This window comes from Manis pentadactyla, chromosome 1 (genome assembly GCF_030020395.1).
Source record: "Manis pentadactyla isolate mManPen7 chromosome 1, mManPen7.hap1, whole genome shotgun sequence".
Taxonomy (NCBI): Eukaryota; Metazoa; Chordata; class Mammalia; order Pholidota; family Manidae; genus Manis; species Manis pentadactyla.
This window is the reverse complement of record NC_080019.1, coordinates 186,920,576-186,940,008: the sequence shown is the minus strand read 5'-3', so window position 1 is coordinate 186,940,008 and position 19,433 is coordinate 186,920,576. Positions and strand designations below refer to the sequence as shown.

The 19,433-nt window shown below is 47.9% G+C and overlaps 2 protein-coding genes across 6 annotated transcripts; one reads left to right on the top strand and one right to left on the bottom strand.

Annotated features, from left to right (window-relative positions):
• On the top strand, positions 1-2,331 carry C1H21orf140 (chromosome 1 C21orf140 homolog). The gene has a single exon (XM_036880250.2). The coding sequence runs from the start codon at positions 157-159 to the stop codon at positions 937-939; it is 783 nt and encodes a 260-aa protein (XP_036736145.2). The 5' UTR covers positions 1-156; the 3' UTR covers positions 940-2,331.
• A 5,461-nt stretch (positions 2,332-7,792) lies between these two features.
• SMIM11 (small integral membrane protein 11) lies at positions 7,793-18,125 on the bottom strand. 5 transcript variants are annotated; one of them, XM_036880271.2, is made up of 5 exons: positions 18,046-18,125; positions 16,572-16,631; positions 14,509-14,613; positions 9,911-10,088; positions 7,793-7,971 (listed from the first exon to the last, which is right to left on the bottom strand). In XM_036880271.2, the coding sequence occupies exons 3-4, from the start codon at positions 14,518-14,520 to the stop codon at positions 9,924-9,926; spliced, it is 177 nt and encodes a 58-aa protein (XP_036736166.2). In that variant the 5' UTR covers positions 14,521-14,613; positions 16,572-16,631; positions 18,046-18,125; the 3' UTR covers positions 7,793-7,971; positions 9,911-9,923. The 5 variants fall into 5 exon arrangements, with proteins under 5 accessions (XP_036736166.2, XP_036736170.2, XP_036736173.2 ...); XM_036880275.2 differs by having other exon boundaries at positions 14,509-14,616; positions 18,046-18,118; XM_057504293.1 differs by lacking the exons at positions 7,793-7,971; positions 9,911-10,088; positions 18,046-18,125 and adding exons at positions 10,095-10,569; positions 15,259-15,299; positions 16,931-17,159 and having other exon boundaries at positions 14,532-14,616.
• Between the last annotated feature and the right edge of the window lie 1,308 nt (positions 18,126-19,433).

Genomic DNA, 19,433 nt, shown 5'->3' with positions numbered 1-19,433 from the left:
ATAGCGTTTCCCATTCCCGTATCATAGAGGCCAGAGGTGACTGTTCTGAGCACGTTTCCCATGATGCTCTGAAATACAAGTGTGTCTATGGAACTGGCCTATCTGTAAGAAAGCCCTTTATGAGGTCATCATCTCACTCTCACCAGGTCTCCACAGATGGAGACATGCAAGCTCTTAAAAACACGAGCCATCATGCCTCGCTTTGCAAGCCCTCTTTTAAGAAACATCATTACCAGAAATCCATTTGATAATATCAAGAGGAAGCAATGCCTCCAATATTTGAAAACCCTGAGAAAACTGCAGTATGATGGATTTAAGACTGTATATTTTGGGGAAACCAATATCCCTGAAAGTCTGGTAACTGGGGAAGATTTTAGCAATGGATATTTTATGCAAACTCCAACTTGGTGTATTGTGCATGCTGGCGGTATTCAAGGATGGGTGCCCTGGGAGTACCGGATGTTCCTAAGAGATGAGTTATGCGTCAAACAAGATGGCCTCTTCTTTGAGTTCTGTGATGTGTTGAAGAAGGCCTATGGGAAGTGTGCCATTGTGGTCAAAGAGAGAAGGCTGCAGGAGATGAGGCCAAAGGAGTCCAAGGTTCAGGTCCAGACCCCATCAGTCCTTAACTTAACAAGCATCGTGTGTTGCCCGCAGGTGGCCAAGTCCTGTGGACATGAACTACTCTCTCTGCCTTCCCTTTACAATCACCTGAACCCTTTAGACATAGCCTGGTCATCTCTGAAGTGGTTCATCATCAATAACAGAAAGAAGGTTTGCTTGCAGTACATTGACAGTGTCTATTCTTACCAATATATACTTTTCAACGATTTAATTAGCAAAGGGGTTGAAAGGATAAACCCAAGCAAATGGAAAATACTAGTTAGCCAAGTGTGGCAATGGGAAAACTACTACCTCAGTAAATTTCCTGAAGGATGAGTCCTCGCACAAGTGGTGGGCCCATGCTACAGCATGATCTTTGCCCATGCTCCTGGGCCCAATTCTGGACCACTGCAGCCAAAGAGACTCCTACAGTGACCCCACAAGGACAGTGTGTGGACTGAGGAGCCTCGGGGTGTTGGTGAAGTGCTTCAAGTTTACTGGAGGTTTTATTAAATCTTGTTGTTAAATTAGCGCTCTTGACTCCCATCTTGTTTAGGCTGCTTTGAGGACTATGTTAATGGAGGATTAGAGCTAATCTGGCCCAAAGGAGCTTGGTTGTGAGCAAGGGTGAGCAGACCTAAAGGTGAGGTGGTCAAAATTTAGGTCTGAGAGATAAAAACCAAGTATGCAATCACAAAACTGTTGGAATTAAGTAGTGTGCCAACTGTTTCAGCCACCAAAACAACCCATGGGAAGCCAGCTTGCCATCAGCTGGAGATGGGATCCAAACGGTGGCTAACCAGACTCTTGCCTTCCCACTGCTTGAGGGCAAGCTGGCAGAGGGTGGACGAGACATCCCAGAAGTTGAAACCCCATCCAGATGCTCCCAGGCAGGTTGCGGGTCCCAGCGAGGAGCCTGGAAAGCTGTCGCTGTGATTGGATCAGGTGGGACTTGGCAGATATACAGGTGAACAGGGCAAGGGGTTTGGGACTCACTTACCCAACCCACATCCCAGCCCAACTCCAAGAATCCCAGCAGGTCGCAGGACTTGCCATGGCGTGACTTCTGGGGCCCTGCGAGCTGAGCCTCTTGCAGCTGATTCAACGGCACCCTGTTCAGGCTTAGGGGGGCTGCTGGTGTGGCTGCAAGGGCTTGTGGTGGTACTTCTCACTTTTATAGAAAGAGGCCTGCCTCCCATTAAATATACCATGAACTTCACTCCTCTTTATATATGTTCAGGCAGTAATCTTACAATAGAAGTAACTATTCCAGAGTGTATCGAAACAATTTGTGAGAGTTTCTAAACAAGTGCTAACAGACTTCCTCACCTGTATGATGATGAAGCTGGGTTCCTGACAGCCGACTCCAGAAAGCATCAGAGTCTCTGCTTGCCTTCCTGCCCTATCCCTCCCGAAGGTCCCTGGATTATTCATAAATACTTTGTCGGATGAAAACAGGGGTTCAGTGCTTTCAGCACCTAAGTGGCAGGCTGCTGAAGCATTTTGTTACTGTGCATTTTATCTGGGGATGAACTGCTCCCACAGCCTCCAGCCTCTGGGCATCAGGTAGTTTCGGTTGGTACATTTCCCACCTTACAGCCGTGGTGCCCCATTAGCTTCCTGTGGCTGCTGTTACAAAGCACCTCAGACTTGGCCTAAAACAACAGAAACTTACTCTCTCCCAGTTCTCTAAGCCAGATGTCCACAATCAGTTCTGCTGAGCCAAAATCAGGGTTGGCATGCACCCCGCTCTGGGAGGGCATTCCCAGCCTCTCCTAGCTCCCGCTGACTGTGGGCACTCCTCGACTTGGATGGCTCCAATCTCTGCTTCTGTGGCCACATTCTCCTCTTCTGGGTCAAATCTGGCCTCCCACTTGTAAGGACACTAGTGTTTGGCTTTAGAGCCTCCTGGGATAATCAAGGATCATCTCAAAATCCTTAACATGTTTACTCACATCTGCAAAGATTCTTTTTCCACATAAGGTGACAATCATAGGTTCCAGGGATTAGGAACTGGAAACCTTCGGGGACCACTATCTGGCCACAGGTGCTGAAGAAAGTCATCTTCTGACACCTGAAACACTGCCTGTCCCATCAGCAATATCCTTACTCTTATTGTGTGATACATTTGTGTGCCCATTTTCACTACCTGTTTCACGTATGTTTAGAATTTAAGTTCCTTGAGAGCAAGTAACAGGACTCAAACCACTTTGGCGACCTTAATGCATTGGCACTGTGCTGGCCCAAGTGTAGGTGGCCTGGGTTTGGGGATAGGAGTGCATTTTGTCCCTACATCACACTGATTACACACCGACCAGAGTTGTGTAGTAATAAGCACTAACAGCTACACATGCTTAATATATTTAATCCTCACAGCCGTCTGCAGTGGAGGAACTACTACTATTATCCCATTTCTAAGATGGGGTAAACTGATGCACAGAGTGATTATGTAACTTGCTCTAGTACACACAGAGGAGCTAAGTTTCAGATCCAGAGTTCACATGTAGAGCCATTGTTCACCCTGCATCTCTACTAATGAACAGTCCGTTCATCCTCAGGGCAACCTTAACAGGTAGGTTCTATTATTTCTCCCATATTACAGATAAGAAAACTGAGGCATTGAGTGGTCACTCAGGCCAGACTCTAAATCCCACGTGCCTAACCACCATGCCTGCCTAAGTCACACAGGCCCAGCTCTTTCTCTCCCTCTCCCACAGTTCGCTTGGTGTACGGCTCGCCTCTGACATCACAGCAGACGTCGGCTGGCAGAGTGTCCAACCCACTGGATACCACGGCAAAAATGTATTTCAATACAAAATTGAGCAAGAGGTAGAATCACTTTTAAAGACACATTATTTTGCAGTAAGAAAAATATGGTAGGTTTTTCAGATTATCAGATGAACAAAATAAACCAACAGGAGCTATTTTTATTTGAAAACAAAAACATTCTAATAAAAACAGTTTAGGTTTCTATTCCCTTGTTTAATCATTAGGAAAGCAAGTAGAGGAAAGAGAACGTCGTATGAACCCAGAGAGATCAAGAGGACCACCTTTACTGTGCAGTTTAGTTATGCAATATTCCATTCATAATTAAGCAACACTGCTTACACCAAGCACAGAAACTTCCAACAGAAAGTAACAAAGTGCATTGGACTTTGGGAATCTGAAGGGCCAGGCTGGAATCTTAAGTTTCCAGCTTACTAACCATGAGATCTTGGACAAGTTACTTCACTTGCGTGAGGCTCTAGGGTGGAGGGTGAGTTTAAACACACAGCACACGCCAAGTCACTGCACTGTGTCTGGCACCTTCTGAATAAACCGAAGCTCCTGTCATGATGGCCCAGGCCAAGCAGCCAGCAAGTGTGTCCTTCATTAGACCTGATGTCACTGACCTCATTTCCTTTTCCCTCTTTGAGGGAAATTCTTGCTTCTTTATCACCAGGCATAATACAAGTAGACGCATCTTAAGGTACTTTGATCAAAGCAAACTTTGTTCTCTGGCATTTGTTTCAAGACCGTCTGTGACAGGTTGGGAATTAATGATGGTAAGGACTTTGTTCCGGTAGGACGGACAGGGAGGATGGTGAGTACAGCCCAGCACCTCTGTGGGAGCAGCCGCGTGTTGCGCTTGTAGGAAATAAATAGTGGGTGACAATGCACAGCACCCCCATCCAAGGGCCGAGTCCTGTGGAGGGTCTGCACGATGGCGGCGGCGCCACCGTCCTGGTTAAAGCCTGCCTGCCACTTTTCAAGCCGGCCGCAGGCAGTCGCAAGGCTCTGCCCAGCGGGGCTCACAGACCCAATGCTGCCCTCCCTGTGCCAGACGGGAAGCAGGGCCCTGCAGCCTCTGGAGGGTCACTTCTGTCTCCTCCATCTGGGGCCCGGGGCGGAGACCTCTTGATGGTGGTGGGGAACCCCAAGGACACCTTTCCCCACTCGGACTCAGGGCCCAGGGCCTCTCTCCTCCTAGTCCTTCCTCCTCACTGCCCACCCCCACCCTGGGGTCCATACACTGCGGGAGCCTTTGGTTCAGTGAGATGGCCTGACCCCTGACCCCAGCAGGGGCCCATCCACAGGGAAAATGGAGCAGGGCTAGCGAGCACTTCCTCTGGCTTAGACTCTTGCCAGTGCCATCTTGTGCCCTCCTACAGGTGATTAGAGGCTTAACATTTTCATTCTGGCACCTGGCACCTGAGCTCTCTCCCAGCTCGGCTCAACTGCTGGTGCCCACACGGACCCAGAAGCAGGGAGACTCGGCAGAGGCCGCAGGGACAGGTGGGGGAGGGGACTGCAGCGCCCAGCTCCCCACGGCTCTGCCCACTGCACCCACACAGAAGCCACCGCCTCGAGCCAAGGGGAAACAGGGCCTTTGGGGCCCAGCCCCCACGTGCCCCCCACAGGCTCCCTCGCCCTCCCTACTGCTGTCAGAGCCCCTGCATTTACTTCCGCCTTTGGTTATTCAAGCTCCCTCCTCTGGGAAAGCCCTGCCTTCCCCTAGGGTTACTGATGTCTCCCCCTCCCGCGAGGTCAGCAGCAAGCCGCAGAGTAGGGAAACACAGGAAAACTAAGTTTTCAGATAGTCACTTTGCTGTTTTCAGGTGAAGTAGCTCCAAATTTAACTCAATGCGGCTGGGAATCTGAGAAAAGTACAATCAATACATTACTGAGTCCAAAACATCTGAAGGATAGAGTAGTGAGCCAATTATCTGGAAACTAACCAGTTATGTGTAACTTAAATGTTCATAAGTAAGTCTGGTTCCTGACTTTGCAGAACCACACTCGGGCGCACGCACGGACACAAGGAAAAACGCCGACAGCGCTGTCTCTGTTCCCTCACATCCGCACATGTGCGCACACTTGAGGGCCAATCCTTCAGTCTCTTCCCCTCGCCGGACTCCCCCGATCCTCCCCTGGCTTCACTCCGACACGGAGGCGAGCGGCAGGGAAGAGCCCGTCTCAGCAAGCATGTGTGTCACCACGCTGCGTGGGACCCAGTGCTGCAGGCCTGGCGTCTGGAAACAGTGAGGAACGGGTCGCTCAGACTCGGGGCCACCCCAAAGATGGGAACTCAGAGATGGACTACGGAGAGGCAACCCTTTTTAAAGCCCTTGAGATTTTTTGTTTGAACTATTCAGTTCCTGACATGCACATGTACATCTCTGCCTCATTAAGCAGAGTATTTGAACACAGTTGAACCTTTATAAGGTCTCATCACGAACGTAACATCATCATGTGTGGCGTCCCAGGTATGGGCTGCACGCCACTGATGTCTGGCAGAGTTCCCAGGCCTGGTCTGCTTTATTAAGACCATCTCTCTTGTTCTAAGGTGTTTGTGCTGCCAACAGCCTTCCTTCGCCCCTGCTTCTAATATGTGGTGAGCCTGAACACCAAAAAATGGTGTTAGGAACATGTCTCATAAGATAAAAAAGGATCTGCGTGAAGGACCCCGGGCCGCTCCTATGGCAGCTTGTGCTGACACCTCTTCAGCTCCGACGGGCAGTCCTCTCCTTGCGGATTCCTTATCCGCTGCAGTCCAGAGAGCGGCTGGAGGGCTGCAGCCCCGGCGGGGTCCTGGCTGTGGGCTTTACTGACCTCCACCTACATCCACGCATGCATGTATCCACCTAACTATTTAAAATCAAACTACAAGTCTGCTGACTTGAGGTCTATGAGTGGAATGGTATCAAGAACTCCAACTGGTGATCTGTCATCTACCTTAGTGGCAGAAGGGTGCATAGACAGGTAACCAAAAATCCCCAGTTTACACGGTCAGTGGTTCAGATGGATCCTTGTCATCTGCTACCCAGTTTTCCAAGATGGCCAGATGCTCCACAAATTCCAAAACTGTTAAGTCCCAAAGTCTATAAAAACACTTAAAATAAAGATGAACACCTACTAGTCAGGCATATTTAGATTCTCCATGAAAAGCCAACAGACCCCCGCTGATTCCTGAGGCACACAGTGGCAGCACATGTGGGAGGTGTCCTGAGGCGGTGGGTGTGGAGCCAGGTGCCTGGAGCCGGGGATGCCCTCGTGCTGCCATGGGAAGGAAGCAGAGGCAGGGTCACCAGCCAGGGTGGGTGGGCCATCTGCCGGGCTGTAGAGGGCACCCTGACAAAAGCAGGAGGGTAAGCCATGACCCAGGGTCAGTTCTGGGCCCCCCAAGTGGGTCAGGGGAGCATGGGGGCCAGATCACGGAAGTCCAACGGCTTCCCTCTGCTGGGCCATCTGTCCCTACTCCACGGGACCCAGGCCACAGCAGGGCTTGCAGACAAAAGCAAGAGCAGCCTCTGCAGGGACAGCCAGGTGCGAGCACGAGGCAAAGTCCCCTTTCGACCACTTTGGGTTGGTAGCTTACAGGGTCTATTTTGAGCTTAGAACTTTGATCCTATGCAAACTCTGCTTTCTAAATTGTGATTATGAGCACCCAGCAATTACAGTAAAATGTAGGAAAGGTAATTTCCTTTAATCCTCCCGTTTGAAAGTCTTGGAAGTCATGGTTCTGTGAATGTGGGGCGGGGTGGGTGGTCGCTAGTAACACACTCGTGCAAATTTTCCACGTGCCCACCAGCACTGACACCACACATTCCACCGCATGTACGGCTCTGGCTACCGCTTCCTTGCTCCGGCCACTCTCGTACGGAAACCCTTAGCAGAGATCTCGACGTGTTAGGTGCTGAGTAAAAAAATCTTACCCATCCCACTCTGAATTCTGGATGTCTCCTGGTACATCCCACCCTGCCTCTTTTATCAGCAAACTTGAGGGGAGGACAAAGCACACCCGGCTCTTGCCACCCCGTCCCAAGGGGTCTGGTGAAGTGAGCAGACAGGGCACCCACTGCGGCTGACAGGGCTCTCCTTGCAATCCTCCCGAGGACCCTCACAGCGCACCCCGGGTGTGCACACAGCCACCCTCCACCCGACGGGGGTAACTAAAACAAGAGGGAGGAGAAAAGGAATGCACCGTGCGGGGAAGGCAGTGAGGCAGAGGCACCCACCCCACCCTGAGCAGACACCACTTCTGCAGCCCCATTCTCTGTGCACCCATGATTTGGCACCCAAAGGGGGAAAATGCCAGCAGACATGGCGGTTTGCAAAGCTCTCTCCTCGCACAACACAGCGGGGTGGGAGTGGGGTGTCTGTGAGACAGACAGACTCTGGCTTATTCCAGAGACCAGGGGACACCCTCTTCACAAAGGTATTTTAGTAACAAAATAGTGATTCTTTTAAAGCATATAAAAAGTCACATAATTTTAAGTTACACCCATGGATTGCAAAGTTATCCTCTGCACAGCAATCAATGATTAAGTCTCTCTTCTCTTTCTTCTCAGTTGGAATCCACTCCAGCTGACATTTAAATTGCAAAACCTAGAAAAGAAGACCAAAGGGATAGGTGTGAAATGTCTGATTAATGGCTAACGTTGACGCACTCAGCATTAACCCTTATGTTCGCCATTAAACAGGAACCACTGGAGCTTACCCATTAATAGGTATATTTTCCTTCCACCTAAAGTCCCTTTTGTTTAAACAAAGCTTCAGTCTTGGATAAGCTGCCATCAGAGGGAGAACGAGCCCCGGTCAGTTCAAGCCCAGCTGCGTACCACCCACCCTACTGCACAGGCAGGTCTGTGCGGGGCGGGGGAGAAGCGTTGATGATCCCACACCTACTCTTTTGTTCCTCTTCTCAGCTTAACGCACGGAATGGTGACCCTGCCCAGAACAGAACAGAAAATCTGCAGTAGAACTGCCACCCTCACTCTTTTTACTTTCAAAGTGCTCCCTCTCGCCTCACCCTGGTCTCTACTCCTGAGTCATTAAAACATCTTTTATTTTTTTAAAGGTGGAGTTCCGAGACAGCAAAAGCATGCAGCTCACCAAGGATCGCTGACTGGTGGCCTGAGTGACAGAGACGCAGGGTGCCTCACACTCAGGAAGGCAATGCAGCTGGAGTTGAGGCCCTGTGAGTGAATGCCGGGCCCACGCCCATTTCTGATCTGTTCTTCACCATGTACAGTATGAGCCATTTTTCCTCTGAATGGACCTCACAGAGTTGTCATGATGAATAATAGCACCACCGTATAAGAAAAGCTTAGCAAAGTGCCAGCACGGAATAATCATTTAGTAAGTGGTGCTATTATTCCTACAAGGATGCCTTTAACCTTGACAAGGCTAGAACTACTAGGCAGGGAATTATAGAAGCATAGAATCTCAGGGTTTTGGAGATCACTGGCCCAGGGGTTCCTAGAGCGACCTGTCACCGAGAGGACTACGTAAGAGTCACTAACGGGTTGTCAGAAGAACAGATGTCCAGACCCAACAATAGACATAAATGACTCTCTGTGAGGCTGAAACCTGGGAATCCCCATTTTAAACAAGCAATCCAGACAATTCTGATCATTAGTCAAATATGGGAACCACTGATCTAGAATCCTCTGCCATTATTTGAATCCTCTTATTTTTAGAGATGCACAAAACTCAACCTGATGAAGAAACCAGATCAGTACCCCAGAACTAAGGCAACAAGGAACTGACACTGTCACGTGTTCACTTGGCAAAGGGGGTTTAATGACTTCCTGGTGCCTTAACCCACTGAACCCATTCTGGGCACCTCCCATGTGTGCTGAGACAGGCACAGGGCTACAATGATGAGTAAGACTTTGTGCCTGGAGAGGAGGTTGTCAAGGAAGGACCCTCTGTGCCAGGGGACTAAGAAGCAAAGGCCAAGGGGCATTAAAGTCTATCGTGGCCAAGGAATGCGCTGCTGGAGCATGGGCAGTAGAGGGGACCAGTGTGACCAGGGCTTAGGACACATTGGGAAAGGATTTATATGCCATTCCCAGGAGCCAGGCTTTATCCTGAAGATATAACAGGGCTTCTTAATCTTAGGTATAGGCAAGGGTTTCAAATGACTTGACCTCATCTCCTCCCCACGCCTGTCTGAAATTCATGTACAATCTTATGTGTTTCTAGTATGCACACTTCTCCAGAAGGGCCACAGCTTCCATGTAATTCTCAAGGGAGTCCTGTGCTGCCCATTCCTGTTAAGCACCACTGCTCCCAAGGAGGGAGAACAACCGCAGGCACAGAGCAGAGGTGTGGATGAATCCTGTGTGCACCCTGGCTCCGCAGCAGCCAGGATGCAAGTATCAGGACCTGAGCACCTCGCCTTACACAGAGCCACTCTGCATTACATGAGGCCTCCGCCCTCACACCCCTTCAGGGGCGCATGTAATTCTCTGAACCATCGCGTCTGTGGCCTGGCCCACCCTGACCCACTGCGTATTTCCCATTTGCAAAGTCCCAGTACCTTTGATTTCCCTTTAGTTATCTTTCTTCTCTGCTTGATCCTTCTTTTCAGCTTCTAGTCTTGGCTCTTTTGCTTCCAGTCTTTTCCTTTGGTATATTTTGACTCCAGCAAATGCCAGGCAAAGAATTAGTGTTTTTGCTGCCAAGATATACAGCAACAGGGGCACATGTTCAAGGACCTTAAAGAGAAAGCAACTATTCTATTTGTTCTATAATCAATAATGTTTCTTTTATGTTCTTTCATTTAACAAACATTTACTGTGCACCTGTATGTGTCATAGGCTAGGTGCTGGGACTACCCTGGGGACCAAGACAGCCACAGTCTAGTGTTGGCTCGGCCCCTCCAGCTCACTGCTGCTGGCTACCCGGCAGAGCCGCCAGTGGTCTGCAGATAGTACTCTGGCCTCCCACAGCCCGACCGTGCACTCTGCAGATCACCCAGATCCTCTGCTTCCGAGGCAGCGCCGTGGGCCAGTGAGAGGCGCCGGAGCCGGGGCTGGTTCACCGCTGTGCTCTGTCATGGACTGGGACCCAGGTCAGTCACTTAAATTTCTGAACTTCTGCCTCTTCAAGGGAAGCTGACCACAACTTCTTTCTGGATTTTACAACTTTAGGACACTGCAATTTCCTCTTGGTTCCGGCTACTCATTAGCCCTGGCACTTGAAAGTAGAATAAATATAAAAATAAAAATATAATAAAACTCAAAACATTAAAGCTGAGCTACTTATTAACTATTCTTGCAATTTCCTGTTGGAGGCAAGTTTTAACCCATTAGCTAAAATGAAGTCTAAGGAATAACTCTGAATTTGAATTACTCTTTGCACTAGCAAGTTTTATTAAGCTATTCTCTACAGCACAGTGGTGCTGTATACTATTTCAAGGAAAATACTATACTTTTTCATAAAGATGACTAGTATGACCTGAATGATAATTATGAGATTTTTGTATGATTAAAATCCCTTTCCAAATAAAGGCATGCTTCTGTTGAGTAATCACTGTTCTAGAGCACCAAGGATTTATTCCAAGGAAATCATTACGTTAAACTGCCCAAGGTAAATCCAGTGTAATGACATTTCACTGTGGGCGTACATTTGTCCCTCCGTCTAATAGTTTAACTAAAGTTGATCCAAAACTAGTGAAAACTTCAGCTGCGAACAATATGCTCACAGACCTGGAAGGCTGGGAAGGACTTTAAAGATGACTTAGACTATCACTTTGTTTTACAAATAAGGAAAGCAAAGCTCTAGGGGCCTGGGAGGCCCATCCGTGCCGCACAGCTCATTCATGATGAGGCCAGAGTTAGGATGGAACATTCTAACCCTGATGCCAGTCTTCTTTCCAAGGATTCCTGGTTCTCAATGAAACAGAATTAATGAAGTCACAAACTACATACTTACATGTTTTTTTTTTTAATTCAGATTCTTTATGGTTCACACCTAGATGTGGATTTCATGTTTAGAAGTCACAGCATCAGTTAGATCTCCTGGGAGCTCACTGAGTACCTCACACAGATTTTTCCCTTTAATTTTCACAGTATCTGCATCCTAATTTCATGGCTGAGAAAATGGACAGTCCAGAAAGGCTGGTGCCTGACCAAGCTCTGACTGCTCTGAAGCCAGACCTCTTCATCACCACACTGTCCTGTAATAAATAGGATGCCCTCCTGACCCTCACCAATTTTACAATTTAATTATGCAAAGAAACGATGGCTTGGCTCCTGAACTTACCAAAAGCAGCTGCAGTCACTACCTCTTACATTACTTAGTTTGAGGAAGGCTGCAGTGGTGATGCATAAAGAATATGATAGCAAAGGGAGGAATTCAAATGTTTAAGTTGTTTTAGCTAAAAGAGCAAAATACAAGTATACTCTGAGTAATCAGATAATAGTTTTCAACCACAAAATCACTTTGAAGTAAAGAATAAACACAACATAGACACGTCAAAAAGATCACTGTGGCAACAGGATAAAAAAGGCACAAAAGTGAGACTTTTTATCCTGACAAATCTAAGCAGCTTTACATACCGGTTGATTTCCAGGATCTTCCTCCCTCAGACCTATGGGTCTCCCCCATAATAATCCTCTAATTCATCTCCATGTTTATACACTAGCTACAAAAGAAAAGGATGCTAAATGTTATTTTGTTCTACCTCCTTAGAGGTAAAAATCAACAGTTTGGAGTGTTCACTAGATTGTTCTGGCTAACAAAACTCTAATTCACACTGGGAAAAGTTACCCTCCTCCCATTCTCTCAATCTCTATGGATGAGCCCCTGGAGTCCTGTTATGCTGGAGTCCACACCACGGTTCGTGGTTCCCTGTGATCTAAACACGACACTTGGCTTCAGCAGTTACAGGAACAATGTGTATCTCACCCAGAGGTTAGAAAACCCATTGGAATGAAGTACCTCAACAAATGGACACAGGTAAGTGGTTTCAGTACTTACTTTCTTTTTAAAGGTCAAGGAGAGGAGGGGGCAGGAGGAAGAAGTTTCAGGACTGAGGGGGCAGAGCGGCAGCAGAGGTCAAGGACATGACAAGGCTAAAGCTAAGGGTTTCAGGGTCCCTGTTCTGCCCCTCTCAGGTCCTAAGCTTCAGGTGTGTTTAATCACTTCCTTTGCTTTCTTTCTAACAAATCTCCCATATTAACTCTCAAAACATACAAATCTTCAAAGAGATAGATGACATATGGTTGGAGTGGACTGGATCTATACTAATTCTGAAAAATAAACCCCAATACCATATAATGAGAACGGCTGACTTTTCAAATAAGGCCACACCTTGCTAATGCCCAGATAGTGTTGACTACCACTGATGGCCACAGGCCCACCAAGCCAGAAAGGGAAGGCCACCAGATGTGCTGGAGGCTACATACTCCTTCAGCTTCTGGAGCTCTGTGTAGTCAGGGCATGCGGAGAGGCCACTCCTTTCTGACACTGGAGGGAAGGGCCCCCTTTGTAAACATGAGGTTGCTCCCTGGCAGCCATGGAACTGCATGTCTGCCTGAAATTGCGAAGATTTGGGCAGATTTTGTTCCCAACACAAGAAAGGACTCCTTTGCCATGGGCAGGATTGGCCTGGGTGGACACGTGGGCCTGAGGCCAGTGTGCACAGGCACTGCCTGGGAGCACATTAAACTGGGACCTAAACAAGCAGAAGCCCTGGGGAGGGGCCCACATCCATATCTTAACTAGTCCTCAGGGTAGTTCTGATGCCCGTGCAAGTGGGAGAGCCCCACCTCAGAGCACCAAGCATGACACTCTGACCCGTGTTGACTCGTACCTATCATCCTACTGAAGGATGAAGGTCAAAGCACTGCTCAAGGTCAAAGTCTTCCCTAAATGTCCCACACCGCTTTTGTTTCTTCCCCTTAAATCCTTTCACTGCCTCATCTTTCCTTCCCAGCCTGCCCACTGTGAGTTCTGGAATCCCAGGACATGCTAAACAAATGCTCCTTCTCCTTCAACTCCTTCTCAGAATCCTCACACTGCCCCCTTAACTTCAACCAGGCTCTTCCTGGAGAACAGGTCACAGGCCCCAGGGAGCTGGGGAGGAGGGGCTCCAAACTCTCCCAGCTCCCTGATCCAGCTCTCTGACCTTTCCAGTTCTCCTTGAGTCTGGAAAGCTAGTGGATGTTTTGAACAAGGAAATGCTTACAGTAATTGAAAAATTGCACACAATGAAATCCTAAGTTTGAAAATATACACACTACACTTACATATGTGGAAAAAAACACTAGAAGAAAATACACCAAAATTGTTCATGGATGCCATCTCTGGATGGTAAGACAATGCATAATTTCTATTAGATTTTATACTTTTCAAAAGATCTGTAATGAAATGTATTTTAGTGGCTGCTCCTCCTCACCCCACCCATTTCAGGGATATAACATGACTCTCCCCTCTGCCTCTGCAGGACCTGCTGACTGTGGCCCAAGGCCCACTGAATGCTTGCAGCTTGCAGGCTACTCTTTGATGGCTCTTGAACTTCTGCTTCTCCCAGCTGACTAATATTTTACACGGGTCAGTTGTGTTTATTCCCCAACCAGTTTAAGTTGTACTTGATGTTATAATAGATAATTTATATAAACACAACCTTATGAAATATGACTACATAAAGAAAAAGTTGTTTCCATGAAAACTAACTTGATTGCTTGAAAATACATTTCAAGTTAGAATTGGAACTTATTAGAATAGTGCTGTTGGCTTAATTAGAATTAGAATAGTGCTGTTGGCAACACAAATGTAAAAGTTTAGGGAAGGAAAGCATAAAAATCTGCAATGTTTTGTATGTAGATTGCTTCATAATATCTTAATCTACTTTAAAGAGAGCAAAATGTGAAACTGTAGATAAAACTTTAAAGGCATGGTTTTTGCAGGAAAACTGAGGGAGATCTGAAGTCACTGGAGGCCTCTCAAAGAAAATGGCTTGCCTTCCTCTAAGTCTAGTGAATAAATTTATACTTACATATTTTAACTTAAAATAAAATATTAAATATTATTAGGACCCTGATTTAACCTACTTTTTAATCAACCTACCCCTACTGAACTGTATTCAGTAGAAGAAAAACCCAAACCATAAATGTTCAGGACTATTCTCACCTTCCAGTTCATGTTAGACCCACCGTGAATTCGCTCCTGGTCAGTGTGGGGCCCACTCAGACAAGCACATGAGGAGAGGGGACAGGAGGATTGGGTCTCACTGGTCTGCTGGGGAAGAGAAGAAAGAGGTCACTCTGGGTTGTCTGCAGCAGACCACCTTACGAAGACTTCTCTTTGATGGAGAGAGGGCACATGAGCAAAGAGCGCGAGCTCTGCAGAGTGGAGGGCTAGGTGTCCCCAGCAAGGTGACCCAAGCCTGGTGGGAAGCAAATGGCCTGGATGAGGGCTGAGACAAGCCTGATGCGCTCAGCAGAAAGATCTCCTCAGCTGCTCTTTGCGGGAAGCAGTGCAAGCAGAGGTGGCAGTGCTGCCCCAAAGGGGACATGTGTCCCATGCCATTCATTGTGGACATAAGAGCTCAGCTTCAAAATCTGTCCCTCCACCCACCTCTTGTCCTGGACAAGAGCAGGTTTATGGATGAGCACCTGTTTCTCAGGTCCTCTGAGTGTTAATTAAACCAAGCTTGGTTTTTTAGAAGTATGTGGAGGGAAGGGAGTAAATAACAGGGAAAAGGAATTGTCCTAAGAAAGATATTCATGTCTAGAATTCTAAAATGTGAAGGAGGCCTAGAGGAAGGTGAGGCAGGAGTGACAAGGGACACAGTCAGAGCACAGGATTTGCTCTGAGGCCTTGCAGGTCACTCTTTTTAGAATACGACACATACCCCAGAGCCCTGGAGGAAGAACCTACACACTCTGGTAAGTGACTTCCTCTCAGGGCCTCGGTCCCACCTGTAAAGGAAGAAGGGGGTTGTCAACTAGATGGGCTCTAGGGACCCTATTTTTCTGAAATTCAGCTACTTAACAGCATGATCGTAGCTTCACCTTGCTGTGCCCGATCGTGCTAATGTGCACTAGATGCATTAACCCATTAATCTTTGCACCAGCTCTAGACAGTCTAGTTTGCAGTCTCCACTGCTGAGACGAGAAAACAAAGTTTACATAACACACCCAGGGTCACACAGTGGGAAGGGCAGCTTGAACCCCTCCAGTCTGGCTCCAGAATCTTATCCTGATGCGTGAAGAAAGCTTTGCATTCAAAAATCACAGGATGCTTTTCTTTAAATATACTTACAATTAGAATTTAAAAAATCAGCAGAAAAATGCACAGGCCTTTAGAATGGGAACAATAAGATGAACTTGAGGGAAGGTATTTTATAAAAACTTTTACTTACAAAAGCACTGAAATATAAAAAGTTCACATTCATCTATTCAAGGTCACAGTTTCCTGGAAACAAGCTGGCAGCTGGCACAGGATAGCCAAGTTTCCCCCATGACTTTCAAAAAGGCAGATAAGCTAATGATAGGAATGTACACCATCCATCTGTTTCACTGTGATTGCAAGTGTTCATTATTTTAATGCATCCATGGCCTGTTTATCTTTAGGTAGCAGCAGAGTCTATCCTGCCCTGCAGAAATATATTCCTAACATGTAATAACCTATTGCTAGCATTTTTACTTTGAATGATCCCTGATCATCTCCAGGATTAGCCATGTTGTAACTTAAAGTAAAATATTTAGCATTGTGTAAATGTTATTTTTGCAACTCCAGCTTTAACTGAATTGTGTACACACACAGTAGGCAATTTTGGCTGTTCCCCACTAATCTTCTAAGGCCATATTATATACCTAACAAGAAACTGATTCCCAGGGTCAAGGACAAGAAAGAGGTCCAAAAAGTTTACAGGAAATAAAAAGAGTACCCAGGGATCTGGCCCTCTGCAAACATGTACTACGTTTACTAGTAAAATGACCTTGGACAAGTCACTTGGCCTTTCTAAGCCTCAGCTCTGTCATCTGTAAATTCTCCATCACAGATTGGATTGTAAACATTAAGCACCATGCTCAGCATGCAGAAACCATTAAATAAATATCAACCATTGTTACCATAAATATCTTTCTTTCCACTAATGGACATGCCAAGCTGCAAAACCACAATGAAGTGGCATCCTGAGCAAAATGCATTCACTGCAAGACATTAGAGCACAAGATAAAGACACTAACCTGAAGACAAGGAGGACTGGAGATCTGGACTCTTCATGGCACAAGGGCGGGTCATATGACCTGGAGCAAACGGGGGACATTAACTTCTAAATCAAGTACTCATTTTGAAAATCAGAACCCAAAGAATAATTCTGCAACTCTGGAATTCAGTCCCCATTCCCTCTGATATCACAGAAACTGACTGCAAAAATATACTGGCAGCTGCCTCAACTTTATACCTAGAGTGATAAAATTCAAGCTTTTTAGGAAGGAAACATATTTCAAGCTAACCTTGCAAAGTAGTGGGAGAGGTGTGGTAAGGGTGGGAGATGGAAAGACAGATTCCCACCCACAGCCTCCAAATTATTACTTTTTCCCACCTGTCTTAAATTGCATGCTCCAGATTAGCCATTTCTGTAGCACCCTGCAGGACTTCAGCAAATGAGAGCAACTGAGAAAGCTAAAAATATCAGCAGGCTATTTGTTCTGTACACCTGACGCAATATGAGAAACAGAAGGCAGCAGGTGTCTGACAGCTGAACTGCAAAAGCCAACAAGATGGGGAAAATATTGAGAGGTATAAAATCATTGAAGGGCAAGAAGTTTCAAACTTACCCTGGAACTATCCCCAGTCTTAGCTTAAAACTCAAAAATAACAATGGCTTGCATAGAAATAGCTCTATTCCTTTTAATTCAAAAAATATCCTGACTTTTCCTTTGCCAGACTTCTCCTTAAAAAAAAAAAACAAAAAACAGCTATTCACTTATTTTGGTTAGGCCAATGAAAGCCATTTGAACGATGTACTGTCCACAATTTACATTTTCTTCTGGACACACCTAACAAACGCGAGTCGTTCTATCTCTTGGTGTGTCCAAGCTCATTGCTGCGTCCTTAGTCTGTTCGTGTTCCTAGTCTACTCTTTCCACCCCAACCATATAGGAGGAGGGCAGGGGGGGGAAGAGGTTCCAGGTGAGCCTTGGGCCCCACTCCCGGGTCAGCAGGATTCACAGGGCCACGGGGCTGGGCCTCAGCTCCTCCCTAACGGGGGCGCCGGGCTAGGGTCCTCTCCACCCCGACACCTGGGGAGCCACAAACACCAAACCCGCTCAGACCCGAGGATGAGGACCAAGGATGGCCACTGCTTCCCCCATCCCTCTACGGAGCAGGGCGTCCAGAATATTTGCTCGTTTACCAAAGCCCTCTGCCCATAACCAACTCTGGGCCCGGCCCGGCCCGCGTTTCGGCCTAAACACGCGGGCACCGCGGATTCCTGGACAACCTAGCCAGGCAGGGGCGCTCTAGGGGCGGGGGCCGTGGCGCCAGTCACCCTCTGGTCCCCGCCCGGGGAGCTGGAGCAGCGTGGCCGGAGGCCCGCTGGCGGGCATCCTGGAGACAAAAGTACAAGCTCGGGGTAGGCCGCCGGACTCCCCAGCTCCCCAAAGAACTGTCGGGCTTCGGGTGAGTATCCCGCTGACCCGGATGTCACCCACTTACAGCTCCAGGCCTCGGAGACTCTACCGCCCGGCCGGCGAAAACCACGATTCCCGCAGAGCAACAGGGAAACTACACGTCCCAAAAGGCACTGCTCCGCGCTGGCGCAGTGGGTCCGGGCAGCTCCTGGGTTACCACTCCGCGCGCCTGCGCAGTAGGCCTAGGACTGTGTCGGGCTGCGACCGGCATCACAGGTCGCTATTTGCCCGGCCAGGGGTGAGACGCCCGGGCGTAGGCTGGATCGGGTAGTCCAGCCCCGGGGCCTGTTCTCCTTCGGAACTTACCCGAGCTGGGGAGGGCGGCGGCCAGAAGGTGGGGCGTGGCGGCCCCCGCTGCCCTCAGTGTCCCGCGTTCCCTGATCCTCCTCGCAATTGTCTGCGCCAGAGGACTCTTGGATCGCCCAAAGTTTCCGACAGTAGCGTTCATCTCTCCTGACAAAATGCACGCACTTTCCTTTGGGAAAAACATAGGTTCTAGGTTCCAGATTCCTCCATTCAACAAGCGCTTAGTACACGCGTGCAGTTTGGGCACACTCAGTCCCAGCCCCACGGGAGAGCGCCAACTGGACTCGCAAAGACAAGGGTAACTAACGAGAGGGCATGACAGAGTTCTGACTACGTGCTCGGCTCACTCTGAGACCAGGAGCGATTAAGTGGCTGGCGCAAGAAGATGCGCGAATTGCTGGGGCAGAATCTAGATTTGAACCCAGACCCACTGCCTCAAAATCCCGTTATGACATTGTGTGGTGATAAAGTAACGCTCAAGAAGAGAATCCAGAGGAACATGACTGATTTTGTTACCCGGTAGAAATCACAAATCCCCGTCTAGTTCTAGACTCAAGGCTGGGATTTTTGTAGCCTGGATTTCTGGGCACACTGGATGAACATTCTGTGTAATAGCATCTTTGGGTTTCTCATCTGGGGAAGGAGGCCATTCCTGCTACATCTGCCCTTGGAATACTAATGGCTTTCCCTTACACTGTATTTATACTTCCGTTAGCATTCGTGCACATTTGTTATTAGAAAACAGACACCTTGAACGTATATCCCTCTGAAGAAATAAGCTGTGTGGTCTATGTAAGACATCCTACAAGCATGCCTTGCAGAAGGGCTCCTTTTTTAAATTTTGTCGTAATGCCCTGAGACTTTAGGCCCTGCTCACAATTGTTGTGCCCTTGACTGAGCATATGGGAAGATGGGAGCAGAGGAAGGGGTAAGCAAGGAGGTGTGAAGCTATAGCCCATACCTGTTTGCCTTTGACTTCCTTACTCTCACCTACTTTGAAAGAGTAGCCGTCACCCCAGATGGGCCTGCCCTCCTGTCTGCCCTGCACACTTCCCTTTGATCTTCATTATAATCTTGTACCACTCTTTCATCATGATGTCTACATAT

Bases quoted from the DNA above. Each gene is read 5' to 3' on its own strand.
- C1H21orf140 (XM_036880250.2), top strand. From the start codon at position 157: ATGGAGACATGCAAGCTCTTAAAAACACGAGCCATCATGCCTCGCTTT.
- SMIM11 (XM_057504293.1), bottom strand. The intron at 14,617-15,258 runs GTAGGTTCTTCC...TCTCTTCCCCAG, and splicing joins GAAGTCACTTACCAGAGTGT to CAGACCAGTGAGACCCAATC. The intron at 10,570-14,531 runs GTGGGTCTAACA...TCTACTTTCAAG, and splicing joins TGACCAGGAGCGAATTCACG to TGCCAGGGCTAATGAGTAGC.